The sequence below is a fragment of the Sebastes umbrosus genome, chromosome 3 (assembly GCF_015220745.1).
Source record: "Sebastes umbrosus isolate fSebUmb1 chromosome 3, fSebUmb1.pri, whole genome shotgun sequence".
In the NCBI taxonomy this organism is placed as follows: domain Eukaryota; kingdom Metazoa; phylum Chordata; class Actinopteri; order Perciformes; family Sebastidae; genus Sebastes; species Sebastes umbrosus.
The window spans coordinates 8,998,066-9,020,760 of record NC_051271.1 but is presented as its reverse complement, the minus strand read 5'-3'; the positions used below and the strand labels follow the sequence as shown (position 1 = coordinate 9,020,760).

The 22,695-nt window shown below is 41.0% G+C and overlaps 1 protein-coding gene across 2 annotated transcripts in view; it reads left to right on the top strand.

The window, feature by feature from the left end:
- Window positions 1-22,695, top strand: part of rhbdl3 (rhomboid, veinlet-like 3 (Drosophila)) — a 67,958-nt gene that overhangs the window by 20,004 nt on the left and 25,259 nt on the right. Inside the window, exons 1-2 of one of the 2 annotated variants that reach the window (XM_037765271.1) lie at window positions 15,948-16,154; window positions 19,954-20,112. In XM_037765271.1, coding sequence (XP_037621199.1) covers window positions 16,107-16,154; window positions 19,954-20,112 — 207 coding nt within the window. In that variant the 5' untranslated portion in view covers window positions 15,948-16,106. Of the gene's footprint in view, window positions 1-15,947; window positions 16,155-19,953; window positions 20,113-22,695 lie in introns of those variants that run through there. The other variant, XM_037765270.1, reaches the window with a different exon arrangement.

The window sequence follows — 22,695 nt, the reverse complement described above, 5'->3', positions numbered from 1 at the left end:
CCTTTTCTCTCTCCCTTCATCCGCTTTTTGACGTCTGGCTCTAAAATTGAGCTTTTTAAAATTCTTTCTAAATTGCTAGTGTCGCTAGAGAAATCTTAATGTATTTGTATTGCACCTTTCACAAACAGACGGTAGCTGACATAAAGAATTTCTAAAGAAACCAGCTGCACTGAAACCTCTGAATATGTCATTCAACATGGCAGAGTTGATTGTGTCGTGCAATTTAAAGGTACAGTGTGTAGGATTTGGTGGCATCTAGTGGTGTGGTTTGCAGATTGCAACCAACTGAGTACCCCTCCGCTCACTCCTCCCTTTCCAAAACCTTGATAATGGCGTTCGCCTCGCTCAGAGGCCATCATTACCATAATAACACTACTTTAGCAGCAACGGAAGTCAGGCGGTGGCTAGCGGTACCATGATTTTGCACTCTGAAGATGGTAACACACCAACCCGACATCAAAGTCTGGCGTTTTGGAGCATACTGCAACAAACAACGCGCTGAGCATAAACGCCTCTGTGCATGCTCATAGCGCGCATGCCATCTACGGAGGCCCGCGCCACGGTGCCGCACGCAAGTATAAACAAAGCGTCACTGCATCACTGCGACAGTCGCCTTTTGCATCCACGGAGCAATCTTCAGCCAACAACCAGCACTGAAGGACTCTTATAGCACCCAGAGCCTTTGTGATGAACAATCTTCCTGCTTGATATCGCAGCATCTGTCAAATAAAAGCCCTGATGATCTTATGATTGCATCTCGTCTCCTTAGAAACCTGATTTCCTCTCTGTCTGAGATAGCACTAAACCTGCAGGGGAATACGGTTTTAAACTTTAGGGACCAAGTTTATAGAGAGGAAGTAGGCTCTGTGCAATAACTGTGCAATGAAGTGTGTGTATGTGTGTGTTAACAAATGCTCAGGGTTGAGGCAGAGACCGAGAACAGGGCTGGCGAGTGGGTGTGCTGGGTAATAGATCTCAGTGGCTGTCTGTGGAGCGAGCTGCTGCGATATGGTGGGAATTAGCAGAGGTGTCGATGGGACAAAGACCGAACATGCTGCCGGTTGATCAAGCATATTGATACGGCGTTGCCTAGAAACATTTCATTTGGATTAAGCCTCTCTCCAAGGTGGTACCAGTCCTCAGGTCTTTACGGAGTCGTGGAAGACAGTTTTCTCGAGAAGAGAGTTTGCTTAAGGGCAGATTCTTTTTAATTCAACCTTAATTAGTCAAGCCAGATAAAGAGGATGGCAGCATTATTCACAACAATGTGTGGGCTGGTAGCAGGGAAAAGAAAGGTTGCACATTTCACACCCTCAGCAGAAAGTAATATTACATAAGGTTTGCAAGGACCCGCTGAACACAAGTTACGCGGAATATCAGCTCTACAGACGCCATTCGAATTCACAAAAGCGACAAAGAAAAAGGAAGAAATAACGTAGACTCACACAGTCAAGTGGCTGCTTTGATATCACCTAAAGCTTTAAGGGAATGAGACACTCATCATTATCTTGGTTAGATTGCCTGCCATGCACAGATGAACTGAAATGATGACTCTGAGATCTATTTTTTCTGACGTCTAGCCGATCCAAGGTTTCATTTACATGATCTAAGTGCATCTTGAAGGATTAACCTTGTTAAAAACACCTTGTTCAGTTAAGATTTCCTTCAGTCTCAAGAACATTGAGAGCGCTTAATGATCAAGGTCACGTCGGGGGAAATGTACTTGTAGACAGACAGCAGTGGTTGCTAAAGGTGAAACAGCTCCTGTGGTTTGGATGTAATTACCTTTTGGATCAGTTGAAATGACTGTGATGCTGCTTCAGTCTTGGTATATATAGTCTGTGTGCTGTATCTATGTGCTTCAGGTCCAGCACTATAAGGGAATCAGGTGTCCAGGGATTTACAGTAATACCGTAGTGTCTGACACCTATCCACATATCAGGCCCCATCTGTACATGCGCATGTAGCCACTGAAGACATCTTCACACCGACCAACGTTGCCTGGTTACAGGCCAGTTGGCAAGGAAACGGTGACGGCCCGTGCTAATTTGTGATGGCCTCAGACAAATGTGTGTGTGTGTGTGTGTGTGTGTGTGGGGGGGAGATGAATGACGGCTTCTAATCTGTCAAGCGAGACAGGTGACCCAGCGCTCCGTTGATTAGCCCAGACAGACACAGCGTCAGTCATCCCCGCAGCCCCCAAGAAACACGCCTCTGTGTGATAGAAAACCAATTCAGGACTGTCTGAAATCAGTTATATTGACTGAATGAACAATTTGGTGACTTTTGCAACCTCCAACTATTGACAGGAACTATATGGCAATCTAACAGCAATTATTTTAACAATTTTGTATTTATTTGTATTATATGTTTGCAATGTTTGCAATGTTGGGTAACACTTCATTTTACAGGTCCGCAAATGTCATGGTAATTAGGTGATAATTAGCAAGTAACCTATTTGGAATTACTGCCAAATAACCCCAATATTTACCTCAACTTTTATCGAAAATTACTTTATTATAAACATTATTTAACGAGTATATGCTATAACAGCATATACTCGTTAAAAAAGGGCCCTTAGGTTTGAGAAGCGGCTGTGTGCTGCTCTTCATCAGAGGTGGAAAACCAAAACTAATAGAAGACACTTCAGCCCTACTTTAGTGTTTTGCGTTACAGGATTGAAGTTAAAAGAAAACCAAGTTTGTTGTGCATGTAGAAAAGCATCACAGTGCAACAGTTGTCTGAAGATTGATGCCGGTCCCTGAATATGCGCGTTGTGCACTCAGTTATCTGTTTTATGGTGAAGAGGACGGAGGAAAAGAATGAGAGGAGAGCAGAGAAAGAGTACATTAGACTGCATGCGAGAGAAAGCAATTACCTGTGGCAGACTACACGTCTTCCCCGTCACAGAGGACAGGAGAGCGGTGGAGAGAGGAGAGATGAGAGAATGGGAAACGATAGAAGAAGAGGGAGGAGGGTGAGGAAAAGAAATAAGAAGAGAGAGGAGATACTGGCCTGCCAGTCACTTCTCTCTGTACCTGCTGATAAGACTAATCTGAGTGAATATAGCTGCACAAGTAATGCCATGCACTTGAAATTTCAATTTTTTTAGGCCCGATAGTGGGACTTTGACTTGGTATCATTTGCAGGTCCAGATACGAGCAGCTGCTCTTCTGAGAGAACTTTAGCCTCACTGCAGGATTTGATTCTTATTCTTCCCAGTGAGTTTTTCTCTCCACATATTCACATGGCTTTCCTCTCATTTTCCAAAAACATGAAATGTGCTCTAAGTTACCCATAGGTATCAGTATGAGTGTGAATCTCTGGAAGACTTCCCTGAGGTTTTATTTAACCTTTTCTAGACCCTTGAGACTAATTAAACACAACGTTTTTGATGGTGTAATAAGTTCTTGGACTTCCAGACTGCTTGGAAGAAAGGGAGACACCATACGTTTGTATACAGGATTATTTCTGAGCATCCTTTTTCAAATTGAGCACCATGACTGAAAAGATGAGAGTCTATAGCAGATGTGTGGACTCGATTCAGAAAATGAATCGCACATTTTTTATCTGTTCAAAATTTACCTTAAAGGGAGATTTGACAAGTCTTTAAAACTCTTATCAACATGGGAGTGGACAAATATGCTGCTTTATAGAAATGTATGTATATATTTATTATTGGAAATTGATTAACAACACAAAACAATGACATATATTGTCCAGAAACCCTCACAGGTACTGCATTTAACATAAAAAATAAACTGAACAGCCCAACAGGCAACAACAGCTGTCAGTGTGTCAGTGTGCTGACTTGACTATGACTTGACCCAAACTGCATGTGATTATCATAAAGTGGGCATGTCAGTAAAGGGGAGACTCGTGGGTACACTTAGAATCCATTTCATTCACATATCTTGAGGTCAGAGGTCAAGAGACCCTTTTGAAAATGGCCATGCCAGTTTTTCCTTTCCAAAATATAGTGCAAGCTTGGAGCGTGATTTAGCCTCTTTCCCAAAAAGCTAGTGTGACATGGTTGGTATCAATGGATTCCTTGGGTTTTTTCTAGCTTCATATGATACCTGTATCTTCACTCTAGCTTTAAAACTGAGCCCAACTTAACCTGAAAATCACAAGTTGCGTAACTGCGTTAAAGAAATTTGTTGCGCTTAAACAAATTTGCGTTAACATGTTATCGCGTCAACTTTTACTGCCCTAATTATTTAAGAACTGTGCCATGAATCAGTTTATTTCCTGAATCAACTAACGTTAATGCTCCTCATTCCCAGCAACAATTCATTCCCGAGATCCACTTTGTTTGAACCAATCCGACAGCATCCAAGCAAGTTGCAGGAGAGAAACAAGAAGAACTAACGTTACTTTACTGAGCGCCGGTTGGAAAAAATTATACCAAAGATAATTTAATTTGTGTACAAAAGATATGCAGTGTTCAACAAAAAATGTATTGCATTATGCAAAATGTACGGGTCGAAAAATTATAGACGGAGAAGCAAATGGCATCACATTGGTGAAGAATGCATTATGACTTGTTTAGGACTCAAAACTCACAGTTTAGGACTTTGGACTTTTCAGTCTTGACTTTGGGCTTTAGTGCAAAGACTTGAGACTTACTTGTGACTTGCAAAACAATGAATTGGTCCCCCCTCTGGTCTATAGATACATATTACATAATCAAGTAGCTCTCCATAGTACTACCAGCCTGTGAATGTTCTTCAACACTGTGCTAGTGTCCCAGAGGTGGAACAGTGGTCGGCAAAAGGTCAGTGATGATCCTGTTACTTTAAAGGACATTTAACCAATGAGGGGCAATATTAAGGTTTTTATAGTGGGTGGTATAAGATAGGAAACATCTATAGAAAAAGAGAGAATCCATTACAATATCCGGTCATAAAAGCCACCTCTGTGAAGCTTATAAAGTATGTGTCAGAGAGATGCGTGGTTAAATCTGTGGTAATTTTTCTGGCTGTAGTTTGTGGTGTTTTTTTACTCTTTTGTTGTTTTATAAAGAATTTCTAGTGTTTTGCCACTTCGCCTCGTTTCCCTCCCAACCTTTCTATTAAAAAATGACACAAAACAACACTTCATAATTATCACCTGCTAGTGATTAGTCCGGATCTTTTGTCTCTCTTCCTCTCCCTGCGTCTCTTCACACTTCAAAGCAGAGTGGATTCGGTCTGCTCCCTGCAATAATCATCTCCTCGCACAATAAGCCGGGGAAATAACAAGTTCAAGTGTGCAGTCTTTGCAACACTTGCCCCCTCAGTCTTTCACCAGTGAGTTCCCCCCGGGGGAGAAAACACTGCTCGTATTCAAACATGAGGAACGAGGGAAAGAAAGGAGAGTGGGTGAGAAATTGTGGAGGAGCTTGCTGTTTAATGAAAGTGGGTTATAATAGAGTGCTGTGCTGGGACAAGCGAGGTCATCTCTCAGCTTGTTGATCTTGCTGATGTATGCTGCGTCACATTGTTGCTTAATTGACTCGGTTTGTGCCCAGCTGAAGGTTACCCTATCAAAGGCAGTAATTTCACCTGCCAGCAACTCGGCTTTATTTCTCTCCAGCAAGCTATGCTGATTTATTTCAGCATAGTCTGGGTATTTCTTTAAATACTATTAAAGCACATACTGAAGGCATCATTATGTTATGTTATTACAGAGCCGGCCCTGACCAATTTGGTGCCCTAGGCAAGATTTTAGCACTGCAGCCAGTTCCACTACCAATCATTGTGTTCATACAGTATTCACACAGAATCTGCACAGCTTTATGTCTTAAAGATTACGTTATGCAGATCACACAGTTTTTCACACACAGAAAAAATATGTTGTAGATTTTTCCACAAACTTGTCTTTACAACTTTCCCTAATGACTTTAAGGTGGGAGTAAACTGACGTTAACTTAAGCCATTTCTTAAATTAGCAAACGTTAGAACGCTACCAGTACTCTGCTTCAACAGTAACTACTATGCAATAGATAAACTATTCATCACATTACCTCTGTCTTTTTCCCATTTTTCCTCCTCTTCTCTTCTTCTATTTCTTCCCCGGGACCCAGAGGGCTTTGGTCTTTTTGACATGATTCGGTATATTCGAGGCTACTGTTGTTAATCGTTTCAGTGTGACTTGCTTTTTTGTAATATTTTGAAATAATAGTATTAAAAAAGTATTAATTATTAAAAAATAGTAAAAGTTACACATTTAAAAAAAAAAATGTCTTCCCGCCTTTGGGGCGCCCCTATGGATGGATGGCGCCCCTGGAATTTGCCTATATCGCCGATGCCTATAGGGCTGGCTCTGTGTTACTATGTCACATACGTTCAAGTATGACATTAAAGGTGGGGTTGGTAATGCTGAGAAACTAACAACTGTACAGTATTTTATTTATTATTTTAAAAATGATCCAACCGAAAAACCGAGCCCAGTGTTGCCAACTCTTTCCCAATAAGAGTAGCTAGCAGCACAAGCTCCAAAAGTCCATAAATCTATCCCTTTAGGCCTCCCTCCAAGCCACTCCCCCCAAAATTATCATTATGAACACCAACATATCATAATCAACAACATACACAGCTATTGTAGTACTCACAGCTGTCAAGCTAGCAGCTTGTGGAAGACTCCAGTGATGCTCAATGAGTGCACGGGCAGAGTGCTTGCAGACAGGCAGCCCGTCCAATCGTTACATACGGGCCAAATGAAATGATTGGGCGGGTTTATTACAGTCCTGCGGGAGCCACAGATACCGGATTTCTTTTTCTTCTTTTTTTTGTCAGAGCATTTGATTTATTGATTTCTGTCAGGACATAATGAGAATTTATAACAAAAAAATGTTATTGAACAGCTATCTGTAACATAATTAAAAGAAGATGACAAGTCAGCAGGATAGCCAGATCGAATAGCAGCTTCCAGTCCCAAAATGTCAAATATTGATATTTTGTTGTTCCGTTGTTCTAACCTCAATTTTCTGATTTGATACATTACCAGCACTCCTCAGCACAGGCCAGCTCTGCACACTGAGCTCTCATCTATTTATAACTCCTACTCTTTTTAATAATGCTTTTTTTCTTGCTATTTTCCACTTGTTTCCTGCCGACTCCACCAATTCTCTTCCTCTGTCCTTCTCTTACTCGTCGGTGTCCTCGGCCTTAGCCTCCGAGTCTAGGTGTTGTTTATAGCAGCATTAACGTCCACTGCTGTGGCATTTTGGGAGCTATTAGAAGTCTCGTTGAGGTATTAGTCATGTCTCGGAAGTGTGACGTGGGCAGAGCACTGGCTCGGCCAGCGGGGGCCGTGACATGCATGGCGAGCTGGTCTTTATGCGAGCCAGACGGCTGACCTTTTCCTGCAGAATCCTCCGCGACGGGAGAGGTGATGTCTGGGTAATTAATGGTGTGAAACCTCGACGGCTCATCACATCCCTCCCCGCTGCGTCCCGCCCCGCTCTGCTGTCTCCGGTGTCGCTGTCAAGTGACACCAGTGGGAAGTCTGACTGGGAAGAGCAGGGAGGTATTGGATCTGCCCATCTGTGTTTGTCCCTGGTGGAAATTTGTTCCCAGCTGAGATGAAGGCAAAGTTCAATTTGAACACTTTGATGATAATGAAATTGAAAAGAGGAATGAGAATCTGAGTGACAGCCGGACTTATGAGAGTCTCGGTGTCAACTTGAGCTCATCGTTTTTCGTCAGTGCAGACGAAGGTGTTATCCTCTGAGATTTAATGGTAAGTTTCATGGTAAGTAGGTGATAATTAGCATAAGTAACGCATTTGAAATTTCTTTGAAATTACCCCTATATATAGCTCAAAATGATTTAATAATGATATTCTGCTGTTTCCCAAAGCGGGTAACAAATAGCTGGTAGTTTGTGATAGGCAATGATGTACAGAATCAGAATCTGGGGGTTAACAACTCATAGCCTTACCAGACACAGTTTATTACCTGCTTTGGGAAATAGCGGAATATAATTATTAAATAATATTGGGGTAATTTTGGATAAATTGAAGTAAATATAGGGGTAATTTCAAAGAAATCTCAAATGCGTTACTTGCGAATTATCACCTACTTACCGTGAAATTTGCGGACTTGTAAAATGAAGTGTTACCCAATTTCCCTCTTGAGTTACTAGATGCTACAGCATTCCTGCATCTTCACTTCTCCTCTTCTGAACAGTCCTGCTTTTGTCTGACTCTGAATTCTCTTTCTCTGTCAGAGAACAATGAAACAACTCACCGGCTACTGGCTGGTACCCCGTCAGCATCAGTGCCTGCCCGAGCCGGGAGCTGACAGGTCAGACACAGACTGTGCTAGAGATTAGACTAGCTCGTGTCAGATCGACCTCCGTGAGCGTGGCGCTTTATTCTTACAAACTGCACTGACCGCTGTATCGGTTCATGTGTGCATTTGTGTGTGTGTGTGTGTAAGGCTCCACATCCCTTTCAGTTTATACAAGTTGCACTTAACAAGTTGTACATAAACAGGATGTTTATTAGAGGGCTAAGCATGTACACACTGAGGCAAATACATCTAAAAATATGGCGTAAGTATGGTTTTATTAAAAAGCCCAGTCCTCAGTTTTGTCACCTTTGCTGATCGTGGAAATCTCATCGATATTTGTCTCTTTTTGTTTCCATCCAAATGAGTATAAAATGGTTCGATCTTGGCTTATAAATGATACCGAGAAACTAAGGGTACTTTCACAAGCCAACACTTAGTCCGTTTTAATCAAACTCTGGTGCGGTTCGTTTGGGAGGTTGTTAATGCAGCAATCAAACTCTTGGAAGACCACCTCTGCAAGTGGTCTTGGACTGTTTCCAAGCGGATCGAAACCTAGGATGTCTGTGCGGACATTTGTTTGGGATGGACACAGGTAAACGGCAGGTTAACATGAGTGGGAGAGTGGGGACAATGAATGTACAGTATGTACACATTTTTATGTCAATCCATCAAATAGTTGTTGATTTCATATTTCCATCTGGAGCAAAAGTGGTGGACTGACTGAAAAAAGACAATAGAAGTCTAGAAAGACAGAAAAATATTTATTTTAAAAATTCAGCCCACAAACTCCCTCACCAACTTGAGGATTTCCAACCATGATGTCTGCTTGCCTCGCTGTCTTGACTGTGGTCTTCTGGGCGATGTCAGCTGTCAGTCTGAGTGTTTGACTTTTCACCTCTCCATCGCTGCCCCGCCCCTCCCATTCAGCGCCTCCGCCCGCCGACAAGCTGTCGACTCTACTCAACCTGAACTAGTCTCCTAAATGAGACCAAGTCTGGGCCCCTCCGCCGGGGGGCTGACGATAAGCCACAAAACCACAGAGCTTCTCCCAGCTTACAGTGGCCAATAGCACTGATAGTGTACTCTTTCAGTTGTGTCAGATAATGTGACAAAAAAGTGTGTGTGTGTGTGTGTGTGTTTGTGAGGAAGAGACAGAGATAGAGGCAAGTAATATATCACAGAGGAAAGCCCCTCTGGTGTTAAGGGCACGGTCTGTAAAGCCTGATTAACATGAGTAGGTGAGTGTGTTTCCATTGTATCTGCTATGTCGGCATGTGTGTGAGTGATGGCCGGTGAATGAAGTTGCCCCTGGTCTCGCCTGTCCTCCCTGGTGTTTTGGTGTAATTATCGGGGAGACTAACGAGCTTCTCCCACTCTAACGAGGCTGGCTTTTTATTAGAACTGCTAATTGCTCCATATCGAGGGAATACTCTGGCTTTGTGTTGAGGAAGCAACGGGAAGCAGAGTAACTGTGTACGAGGGTTGTGTGTGATTGTGTGTGTTTATGAATGTCTACAGTCTGTGCTGCTACTCTGTTGACATACCCACAAAAATAGAAGACTGTATTTAATAAACAAGCATCTACATATATAATTGTGCATAAGTCAGTTGGCAACCTCCGGGTCTGAGAAGTGAAGCCAATGCGGAAGTGACTTAAACTTGCATTCTTTCTAACAGCCAGCAGGGGGCGGCTCCTCTGGTTGCAAAAAGAAGTCTGATTGTATAGAAGTCTATGAGAAAATGAGCCTACTTCTCACTTGATTTATTACCTCAGTAAACATTATAAACATGAGTTTATGGTCTCAGTCTCTAGTTTCAAGTCTTCTTCAACACAGCATGATGTTCATTGAGTAAATTATGGTCCCATTTAGAGTCAAATAGACCATAAAGCAGGGGATGCTTTAGGGCGTGGATACCTTGTGATTGACAGGTCGCTACCACGGTGTTGTCCGGTCTGGGAGTTGTCCATGTTTTCGTCTTACATCTTTAACCATGAAAGTTAATTATAACCTTTTTGCTCGCCTGAAAATGTCTTATTCAGGTTCAGTTCTTAGCTCCATCCTCTCGCGTCACTTCTGGTTGCAAAAAAGCAAGATGGCGACGGTCAAAAAGGCTACGTCCACTTCTTATATGCAGTCTATGGTAGCCAGTTACTGGTAGCGAGCAAGCTACTTGTTGGATACCCCTGGATTACACCCTGTTGATCAGCGATTGAAGATAACTATCAATGATATAATGCCACAAAAAAAGCTTTTACTGCAGCCATCTGCTGGCTTATTAGAAGACATTTTTAAGGATTTCATGAAATTGTTTGCTGAGCGTATAATGTACAGCGAAGACTCTGTAGGTATGGTGGAGTATTATAGAAGTCCAATTTGCTACAGCCAGGTAGAGTTGACATGTGACAGTGTGTACAGTATGTGTGTGTGTTGACTCCTCTGACTGAGCTGAGTGTATACCTGCACCTCATGGCTCTAATTGGAGAACACACATTTTTATTCATTACAGTATTAACTAAAGTCACAAATACAGTTTTTTGTGTGCAAAATTTGAGTCATATCTGAACATGCGTTGCATTTTAAAAGGATATATCTGAGTTTTTTAACACCAACAGCCTGCCGTCCAGCTGCAGTGGGAACACTTATGACTAAAAAAAAAAGAAGGATAGCCATTAGGAGAGCAAGACTCTGCCAGCTCATTAAATGGGCTGTTATAATATCAGCCACAGGTAATTAGTCTGTGTTGGCTAGTCTGCCTTCATGCAATATAACAGATTGTATGTGTAGTGCAATACACTCGACCACATCATACAGTTATAACCATTTAAATTAGGGGCTTGCAATTGTACAGGAATGAATCGAAAGTTAAAAAAAACCAACTTGATATCCTTGAAAAATCCTTGCCATATATAGATAACCTAATGGCTTGTTTTGTCTGTGGGTCATCAGATCGAACAGGTAGAGGCTGTTTTTTACTGCATCGTCCTTATAATAGCAACAACTCAGTGGTGCACGCTGTCTGACTCTGTGGGGGGATTGGAAGTAATTATACTGCTGGAAAGGCCGTACGCTGACTGGATTTTGCCATACCAGTTATTTAACTAGAAGAAAGGCAATAATAATATACAGCGGTCCAATAATATAGTAATACATTTTTGACCTTAATACCCCAAAATGATAGTATGTTGCATAAAGTAAATATTTGACATGAGCACAGCTGTTGACTGTATTTTTCAGACATGCAATTTAGTCACAGTAATAATGTAGGGATATTTTCTATGTCGTGACACATCGAGTATATATATATATAGTACAGATAATGTAAGCATTTGCGGAAGGGGTGTAACGATACATTTTTACAACGATAGATATCACTTTACGTGGTTGCGATATGATTCAAGGACGATATTTTGCTCATCTGGAGCGATACGATACGATTCAATGACTTCAAATCGATACAGTAACTGTTTTCTGCCCTCAATTTAATTTAATTTAAATTTCGTTCAGGAGTTTTTCTTGTAAGAGAATCAGGGATTAATTAACTATGGATATAAACAAGTAAACACAACGATTAATGGCAAAGACATACATCTTTTATTTGAAAATAATAAAAGTGCAACTTCAGGACCCACTGCCTCATTTCTTCGAGGATACAAGGCAGTGTACATTCTGCAAACAGCAAGTGATTTATCAAGGACATCTCCCTTTTTGCAAAAGCCAAAATGTTTCTGCACGCTGGACCTCAAACGCGGCTTGAAAATCTCCTGCTCGTCTGGCTCTTCCTCGCCACCAGCCATGCTTCGTATTGTTTTCGTCTTTCTGAGATCAGCGCTGCTGGCGCATGTCGATGACGTGCTACACAGGGAGCGTGAACCAGAGTGACGTTTAACATTTCTTTACTATTTAAAGTGGTAAAATATACATCCATATAACGTTTGTCGTGCCTAAATACAAAGTGCAAATTCTTAGTATCGATACAATCGATTATTTACTTTGCAAATTGATTTTAGATCGATATACGTCCCCCATGCATGGAGGACAACCTGCCGAGCACCTATCCATGTAGTTGGATCGTAGGAATATCAATACATCGATGTAGTAGATGAATCGTTACACCTCTAATTTGCGGTGAATTCGCGTTCTTCTCTGATGCTTGTTAATATGAAACAATGCTGCCAAAACTAAGTCTCCTGGATCTTAAAGACAGTGTTTATTTTTCTGCACTTTCCCCTTCCAACCACCTACAGTACACGCTTGCACACACACTTGCACGCACAAATTACTTTCCTCAATTCACTCCTTTGTCCTCTGTCCCACTATCATTATGGCCATACAGTAACTCAAGGGCTATTGGAGCTCCTGTTGCTTAGGTTACACGTTATTGCACCCTCAGTCAGTCCCGTCACGCGTGTTGCCATGCTGATCGGTCATGCCTGCTGTATCGCCTCAGCCTGTAGGATGTTATTATCAGAAAGTGTGACATTAGAAGTCTTTACTGGCAGCAGCTGTGTTGTATTTATGCAGTGAGTTTACTACTTCAGAAACAGGTCACACATGTTACGGTGCTGAATGACTTCTTCATACCTCTTACTGTATGAACCTGTACGGTTGTATTATTTTCCTGTGTAGAATTAGATGACTTTATATGAGATGAGACTTCAGTTTTCCTTCCCTGTCATCACATAGACGACAGTGAGGAGGGAAAGAGACTGACTGACTCACAGCAAAGGTCTTCATACCAGTTCAAAGCCAACAGTTTGTGATTACACGGTACAGTTTCCCGCAGAGCTCCCAGGGTGCATCTTGTCTGAAATGTTGATGATGTTATCAAAGGGCTTTCTGCTTATGCGGCATAAATTAAGTTTATCGTCAGCAATGTAGCTACTGATGTGTGTTTTTGCTCTTTCTTTTATTTCCAAAATAATATTACTTGCAAGCACGTTCTCACTTTGGAGATGTTGCACTGGACAGATATAGAGGAGAAAAGATGCTCGTGCAGATGAAAGTGAAATGTTGTCCTATTGCTGAGTGATTATTCTGCAGCGCTTTTTCCACACACCACATGATTATCACCCGCCAGCATTCACTACATCAGCTCTTTAAGGTTCAGCGTGTGCGACGTAGGTGTAAGAGGATTTGAGAGTGGCCGCCAGTTTTCTGTTAATAAACCAGGATAGGATTGAGTTACTCACCGTCTCTCTTAATTAACTCTTCTTTCACGCCTTCCTTCTTCCCTTTAGTCCGCACTTACTGTTCCAGACAGCAGCTCATCAGCAGCTCAACACTCCTGAACAGTGACCCGTACCAGTGTGGGTCAAAATGTCAAAGGTCACTGAAAGTACCAGAGGTCAGAGAGTCAGTAGTGAAGTCGATCACATAGACTTCCTGCCAAGCCTTTCTCTTTTTTTTTCTTTTTTTTTTTTAAGGGATTTGATGGGCGGGTGTAACTCAGGAAAACAAGTTAATTGCTTGTGATAAATATCCTGTAATTAGCAGATTTTGCTTCTTGTTTTGCTTCTTTCCAGTCACTTAAATGACTGCGTTGAGCCAGTTGAGATCATTGAAATGTACGACAGCAGTAAGAGTAAGTTAAAGTCTCACGTTTTACAGTAAAAGACAGTTTTAATGGTCGGAATCCACTTACTTATTTAAAGATCTTGTGATTGCTCAGTGTGTGTCCCCCGCAGGCTATATTTAATCAAATTTTAGGTTGCTCTTTAGTTTATTTTTTACTGTAGCCTTTTGTATATTTTATGTTTGCCCAGGCTTCATCATTTCTCCAGGCTCTCTGTGCAATCTTCAATAGTTGGAAAAACTTCCTGACCCTTACAAACCGCCTACCCTCTAGTTCCTTAATATTCAGCTTTATGAAAATGAGGCTGAAGACAAAAAGCCTTGTATTGTGTCCAATATTGTGTCCCCTCCCCCCCTCAGCCCAAACCAGCCCTCCTTTACTTGCTGCTCCACACCCCTCCCTCTGCTGTTTTTCTCCTCCGCACTGACACCAAGCCCTCTATATGAAAGCTCATTGGCTGTGAATGTTTTGTGGTATTATGTCTGCACCAGGATTTGTGTGCATGTGTGTGTGTGTGTGTTTGTGTGTTTGTGTGCTTATTTTAATCTGAGGGATTTGCATCACGCTCTCTTTGCTGTTTGCAAAACAAGCCTTATGGAGCAGAGACAATAACATGGTTATGAAAATGGAAAATGTGCTGGGATAAAAGTTTAGTCAAATTCACAATCTGGTGGATGTTCCGACACGCACAAGCTAAGCACTTACTAGTATGTAAGTACTGTGTTACCCCAAATCCTCTCCTCATGTTAGGGATGCTGTAACTCAATGCAATCCCATATGTTTTTTATTTATTATTGTTATGACCTAGTAAAGCCAGTAAAAATGTGAATAAATAGACAAAATATAGATAAATAACGGCCAATACACTGAGTAGATTTAAAACTATTGGTTGATTCATTGTCAGAAAATGAATTGGAAGTAATTTAAAAAGATTTAAATGGCAATAATTTACTAGTTCCAGCTTCTTAAATTGTAAATATGTTCCGGTATTCTTAGTCATCTATGAGAATAAATTATTTTCTGAGTATCTGAATATCAGAATGTCAAAACAAATTCACAATTGCCATTTTTCCTAATTTTCCAAATATTTCATTGATTAATCGAGAGAAAATTGGCAGATTAACAGATAATGAAAACAAGCGTTAGTTGCAACCCAGCTAGTGCTGCACAATTAATCGAAATTTTATCAAAATCGCAATATTGCGTACTGCAATTTTCAAATCGCAATATTTGTTAAAATTGCAATATTTGCTAAAGGCGAAATGTGTGTCAAAATACCATTTTAAATTATATATTGTGATGCTGCAGAGATGTCCTGGCCTGCACATCATCTTCTACAGACTTAAGAAAACATCTTTGTTTGGTACAGATCCCAGCAAAAATCACATCATAATCATATTAATAGTTTTTTCAATGAAAATGAGAATATAGATGTAAAAATGATCATTCCCTCTAATATCGAAAATCATATCGCAATTGCAATATCAGTCAAAATAATCGCAATTAGATATTTTTTCAAAATCGTGCAGTCAGTTTGTGGTGAAGCCGGAGGAATGTTGGACGGAGAGTTACTCCTGTATCATATACTGTCCTTCTCTGCATGGACCTCTGGGTGCATCAAAAGGAAATGAACACTAATTGGAGTGAAGGGATTGGGTGAACCTTGCATGAAATTGCCATCGGAGGCCCATTGTTGAGTGTGTGTGTGTGTGTGTGTGTGTGTGTGTGTGTGTGTCTCCGTCGCTCCGCCCCAGCAGCCAGCCTGTTGACTTCAGAGAGCGCTCACTCAACTATGAAGCCTGTGGTGGTGTCGCAGAAGTGGAGCGAGGGAGTGTTTGTGTGAGGAAAATAATGTACAGCTGCCTGCCTCTGGGAGTGACAGGAAGAGAGATAACAGGCAAATTTATTGAGCTATTTATTTTTCTTCTGAGGGGGCCCACATGTTGGCTTTAGAGAGAGAAAGTGGAAGGAGAGGGGTCTGAATGTAGGGTGAGGGGGTGTTGTGTGTGTGGGGCGGGGCGATGAGGGTGACTGGGGTTTTAGGGGTGTGTGTGTGTGTTTGTGAGAGAAAGATGGGGGAGGTGTGTATTGAGGATCTTGGATTGGACTGTAATCCTTTAGTCCTGGTTAGAAATAACCCTGCGCAGTCTGGGACAAACAATATGACAGGGACACTCACACACACACAACATATTTTTTCACTCACACACTGGTGGCGAGTGGTGAGAGTGGCTTTGGCTGACGTTACTTCATCATGACAAAATGGCCTCGACAGAAACTGGATGATTTACTGCAAGAGAAGGTTGGTTCTTTCTGGAAAGTAGAGATTAAATTTTATGCATCAAGTGTGTGGGAATGAGATATTTTGGTGTTTTCATGCACGTGTAAGGGAAGTGGGATAGTAGTGGGATAGTGTTTGTGTGTTGCACTCAGCAGTGCAAGCTGAATCATATTCAGGAGTTTTTGTTTGTTTGCCTTTGCAGAAACGTAATTTGTAAAAATGCTCTGTCATTGTGAGAATATTCTCCAGTTTAATAGCAATATACAAATGATTTTCTGCAACACCTCCTTCCTCCTCCTCTTCTTCTGTTGGATGCCATGTGGCAGATGGCTCACATTCAGACTGGTTGTCATAACTGAACAGCTCACTTCTGGGAAGGTTACACTTGTGATCCCCAGTTTGCCTTTTCTTATCCATCTGGTGGCACCTAAATAGGATGTTACTTAGGGGTGTAAGAAAATATCGAAAATATTGAGTTTATTATGTTTTGTGATACTGTATAGATTCTTAAAAACACTGTATTGATACTTAAATAATATTTTACATGCAAAAATTAACGCAGTCAATACTTTATTTCATTTGCAAAGAGATGCGCCCTCTCAGTGTTTGTGCCCTCTCAAAGTTGTGCTATGATGTTGGATGTTACAGGGACTGTGATAAATGCTGAAACAGATCCTACTGTTCTGATTGCATAAAAAAAGTATCTTTTTTTACTCAGATTTTATGCACATGGTGGAGTGTTCTTTATGCCATGACAGTTCTCCTAAAATTAGATTTTAACACAGCCCTAATGTTACTCACATTGCTGTCATACCTCCCACACCAGATGTGCACATGGAAGTAAGTTCTCACACAGTCAAGATGCAATCTAGCTCAGATACCCATAACTCAATAGAAACGTAAGATTTAAAGTCATAATTACATGAAATTACTTCATCTTGTTGGTTTAATTTTCCTCACCATGCATCTATCTATTTATTTTATTAACAATTTTAGATTTTATTTGACAAGAAAAATGTATTTCCTGGTATCACTCCGCTAAAAATCATATTACGTTTGCTTATATCATCATCTTCATCTTCACCGCAACATTCGCTAAATCCTTCCATCTGCAACCAAACAGCAGAACGTATGCACTTCGTCAGTTGTACGGCGTAGTTTTGCGGGCTGACATTTAAAAAAACAAATCTGGGTCGAGTGTCGGGCTGTCCTCAACTAAAGAAATTCTTACTCGGCCAACACTCATACGATTTTGGTGACTAATCGATTATTTAATTGAATCAACAGATCTGTAAAACGAAGTTTCTCCACAAAGAATCACACTAAAGCACCACTTTAATAATCTTTTGTTTTCCAGAGATTGGCTCATAAGTTTCTTGGAAATAAGTCATCAGCATGGAAAAGTATTAAAAATTACTAAGTCAAGTGAAATCTTAGTTGACTATGACCAAAACAACCGATTAGTCAACTAATCAACTAAGAAGGAGTGAATGAAAAAACTCCTTGTTCATGAATTGAATCTGTTTGTGTGTGGTGTGCTGTTTCGGCCAAATCGTTGCTCACTACACACTATAGGAACAAAACTGTTAAATTTAACATAACATGTCGTTATGTGTGGGGTCTCTCACATTTTCAACATCTGTTAAGATTTGAAAAATCTTTTAGTGTGGGCCAGCCTTAAGGTATTGGTCGTAAAAACCTTCGTCAGATCATAAAACATGCCAAACACACAGAGAACATCTCTCATCTAGTACCCTCTGGCAATAATTGCTTTTACTAAAAATGTCCATCATTCACAGATTTCTGTAACACAACTGTAAGTTCACAACTGTGTCTCTTAATGTCATCATCATAAGGCGCATCACTTCTTGTTTTAAATTTGGGCGTCACACTTGGACAAAATATTCTCCCTTATCCGTCTTCCTGTCGTGACTTCTCTCGCTCACCCTCTACTCCAGGAACAGGAGTGATGGGGGTGTTGATGAAGGCCCTCTACTAACGTTCACCTCTTCTGAGTGACTGTGTGTGTGATCATCCAATCTGCCCACCTCCGAGAGTTAGTCCATGCTATATTTCTTCTGAACACTTAATATACCTACTATAGCATTGGCATACCTGCCACACAGAGCTATCTACCGAAGACACACAAACTAACAAACTGCAGCCACACAAGCTACATAAAATACATTTTCAGGCCAAGTGTGAATGATTATAACGGCCAGATCTCAAAGATGACATTGAGTGGAAAGTGTACTGACAACTGTAGCTTTAACAGCAAAAAAAACAAAACCTTATCACTGTTAGGTAACACGGAGAAAAAACAACACGAAGCAGAGCCAAAACCTTCTTCTCCCCGTTGCCATTTGGTCGAGCCGCCAGCCTGGCTTTACTCAGCGTCTGCCAGCACCGGCGTATGGCAAACACACACTCATATACACGCATGCGTGTGCACGGTCACTTTTTCTAGTTCAGGGGTGTTGGAATCTGGCAGGCAGCTCATATTGTCTGAATGTCACATCTTTATGCATGAATGTGCTGTATTTACACACACACACAGGCATGGTTGCACTCGCATACACACATTTGCAAATATACAGATACAAAGACACACACAGGCACATATAGAGGAGTAGCAGCTGTCTTCTGCCTGCATCCACAAACAACCTGACATTCAAATGAAAGATTCAAGTCCTGGATTGATATGTATTCCAGGCCCGTTTGTCCTCAGTTGAACAGACAAATACCGTCACACAGCTGCAGCCTTTTTGTTATCTGCTTTATCCTTGTTTTAGGGGATCAAGAGCAGCTTGATTTTTAGGAATCTAGTCTGAATTACTGGCAGGCTACAGGCTATAATAAGTGTCTTTGCTCACTTCTCTCTTCAACCTCTGTTATATAGTTCACAAACACAAACAAAATGTACATTTCTTTTTTATATTTGTATATTTTTCAAGTGGCAGTTTCACTCTAAATTGAAGCCCCCAAGCTATTACGTGCAAAGCAAAGAAAAGAGTGTGATGTCGGGAGTAACAAAAATGGAGAAAAGTGCAGAGCTCTTTGCACATTCAAGTGCTTAAGTGATCACTCCTCTGAAGGTCTTTTTGCATTCCTAGCTTTTTTAAATATCTTTGGTTTCTATCTGAATATCTGACGTTGATTTTGACCGCTCATGAACTTCTCACATGTTTATTTGAATGTGGTGCTTATTTGATATACTGTACGTGCCTGTAATCTATAGAGCGGTGCAAGGATGATGTATTTTTGTAGGCCAACCCGGAAGTTAGAATAGCACGGGTTGACAAAAGCCAATGGGATTTTTCCATTGGGTTTTGGATTATTGCAGAAAATAAGCTCTGTGGCAAACAAACATTTATGATACTTACACATGTTGTTCCATAAGATAATCTTTACAAATGAACAAATGATTTTTGAAGTGTGAAAGCAATCGCCACTAGTAAAAAGCTAATGTTAGGCTATAAATTAACTACACCACAGTCGCGTGCGAGTATAAACACAAGTCTCATTTAGCCTTTTTTAAGACATGTAAAAGCTTCAAAATTCACGAGTGGGATATTTATTGACATCATAAAATCTCTTAAGCTTGTGTTAACCACAGACCTTATTTCAGGCATCTAACAAAAAGTCCATTCAAAAAACCCATTGACTTCCAGGCGAGGGAACCAGAAGTGCTAAAATGCTAACTCATTTCTGTGTTTTTGGGACTCATTCCTGCACCACTCTATTGAGAGATGTCTATTCTATTCTATTTACACTTCCATATTCATTTTTGCATGATCTGTGTGTCTGTGTTCATTTGCAGTATGACCCAGAGAATTCGGGCTTCATCAGTACGGAGCGGTTCAGGGACCTGCTGGCGACCCACGGCTCCGAGCTTGACCCCCACAAACTGGAAGTCCTGTTGGCCCTCGCCGACGGCAACGCCGATGGAAAGATCTGCTACCAAGACTTTGTCAACCTGGTGAGATGTTTTAACCTTTTATAGGCTTGCTGACATCAGTGTTGAGTGGAAATCAATGGTCTATTGGCATCTCTTACCACACACTGTCCTTACATCTATGTTTAGATTTTTATTATAATATAAATACAGATTTGTTCTTGCATGCTGTGGTTTTCATGTTGAGTCGGAGTCAAGTCTGTATCTGATGACTTTAGACATGACTTGACTTTAACACCAAAGACTCGTGACTTCACTTAGACTTTATTCCTTTTGGTTTGTAATGACTTGATATCCTCCACAAACCTCAAAGCTTAAAGATTACATTATTAAAAAACGTGCATCAAATCAGATTGTTATTTCCCTGACAATGGATGTACTTTGAATCAGTCCATCAGCAGCTAATCATGTTTCGCAAGCAGGAGGAAAACTTAAGGCGAGGCAGTGCAGACCTGCAAAATGATACCTCAGATTATCACATTCAACTGTAAAATACTCTGCTGTGGTCAACAAAAAATGGACGGCGACACGCAAAACTTTCAGCTCAGATATTACAAATAAATGTTACTGTGACACAGAAAAAACACACCAAGAAAGACCCACTCATTTTACATTTAAATGTTCTTTGAAAGTATTAAATACAGACTTTAACGGAGCAGTGTGTAGGATCTGGCGGTATCTAGCAGTAAGGTTGCAGATTGAAGCCTCTTCCGTGTGCCAAGCGTGTAGAAGGACTTCGGTGGCTGACGCAGAGCTGTTGTGTAGAGTGTGTGTGTACGTGGGAAATGAGGGGTGAAGCAAGAGAGAGAAAGTGGTGGCAACGGGAGCAAGTAACGTTATCGACTCGGGCCCAAGCAGGAAAAGTTAACAGAGTTTGGTTTGTCCGTTCTGGGCTACTGTAGAAACATGATGGTGCAACATGGCGTACTCCGTTGAGAGGGGAAAGGGCTCATTCTAAGGCAACGAAAACACAACGATTCTTATTTTGAGGTGATTATACACTAAAGAAAACATACTTATTAATATTTTATTCCATTTCTTCCAATAGATCCCCCTAAATGTTACACACTGGTCCTTTAAAGAGGCATTTTATTATTCCTGTAAATTCCCTACACTAACTTTTACTCAGTTTAAAAATTGAAATGGTAATGAAAACGAAATGAATTGTTAAAGGGCGCATAATGACTTGTTTAAGACTTTAAACACAAAGTTTAGGATTTTGTCTTGACTTGGTTCTTGACATCATAGCCAAGAACTGAGACTTATGACTTGCAAAACAATGTTTGTTCTCTGAATAGTCCACTGTCTACTGTCTTTCTGGCACACATCCAACCTTTCTTTCCATTTTTACATCCAGCCCCAAAAGCCATATTCCATAAGATCACCTCAGCTACAAAGTAGAGAGTCCTCCTGATAGGAAACGACTCTCAGTCTGGTGATAAATTCCCCTCTTGTCGCTCACCTTGCCCCACTTTCAGTTTCACCTTCAAACTGCAGCCTGCTGCTGTTTATCCAAGGTCTCACTCAAGCATCTCCAGCTGTGCTCGCTGCCTCATAACCTTCTCATTTTCTGTTTTCCGCTGTCTTGCTGCTCTTCCGCATGGGAGCGTCGGCTGAGCTGCTGACCCGGGACAGTGTAGAGTGGTCTCGGAGTGGGAGTAGCACACATTACACAATAACTACTGGGTGGCAGTGGGGGTGTGTGTGCGTCTGCAGAGACTGTAGGGAATTCATTGTTGTCTGTGAGTGTGAGTTTGTCCATCTCTCTCTTTCTCTCTCGTTCCTCAGAGCTGTTTATTGTCTGATACAGTGGGTAAGGAATGAGCTCTGTAGGAAGCTTGGAAACAAGTCAAAAGGGCTTTATGCCTCTGGTTTCCAATTGGTGCATTCATGTCATGTGACAGGCTGCGGGTCATGGCGTGCAACTGGAAGTGGGACAGAGAGGAATGGGGTGCCGGCATCTGTGTGTACGTTCACTTTCTTAGTCGCTATTGTGTCCACCCCCTCAATGGTTTATACATTCAGAGGCAGCCACAACAGAAGCTAAACACAGGGAGGGAGGGAGGGAAGTAGTGACACGTATTCATGATTATGGTAATATACTGTACAATGAATGAATAAGTGCTGAAACAATGCATTTTGTTAATCGTTTATCGCGCATAAATGTCAAACATTTGCGTGTTCCAGCTACTCAAATGTGAATATTTGCTGATTTTTTTTCTCTTTTATATACTTATAAATCAGATATTTTGGATTTTGAGCTGTTGGTTGGAAACATAAAGTGACATGTATTCATGATTCTGGTATTAAATAATGTGCTGAAAAGACTAGTCGATTAATCAGTTGATCAACAAAGAGCTAGTTGACGGCTGCGATGATAATTTTTGAATTGTTGAAATCAGTTAGTACCGAACATTTAATGGTTTCAGCTTCTAAAATGTAGAGATTTGCTGCTTTTCTCTTCTTAAAATTGTTGTAAATTGAATATCTTTAGGTCTTTTGTGGATTAGTCGGACAAAACAAGTGATTTGAAGAAATTTTTTACAGGAATTTATTTACTTTCCTGACATTTTCTTAGGGCTCACCCGAATGCCTCGAAGCTTCGAC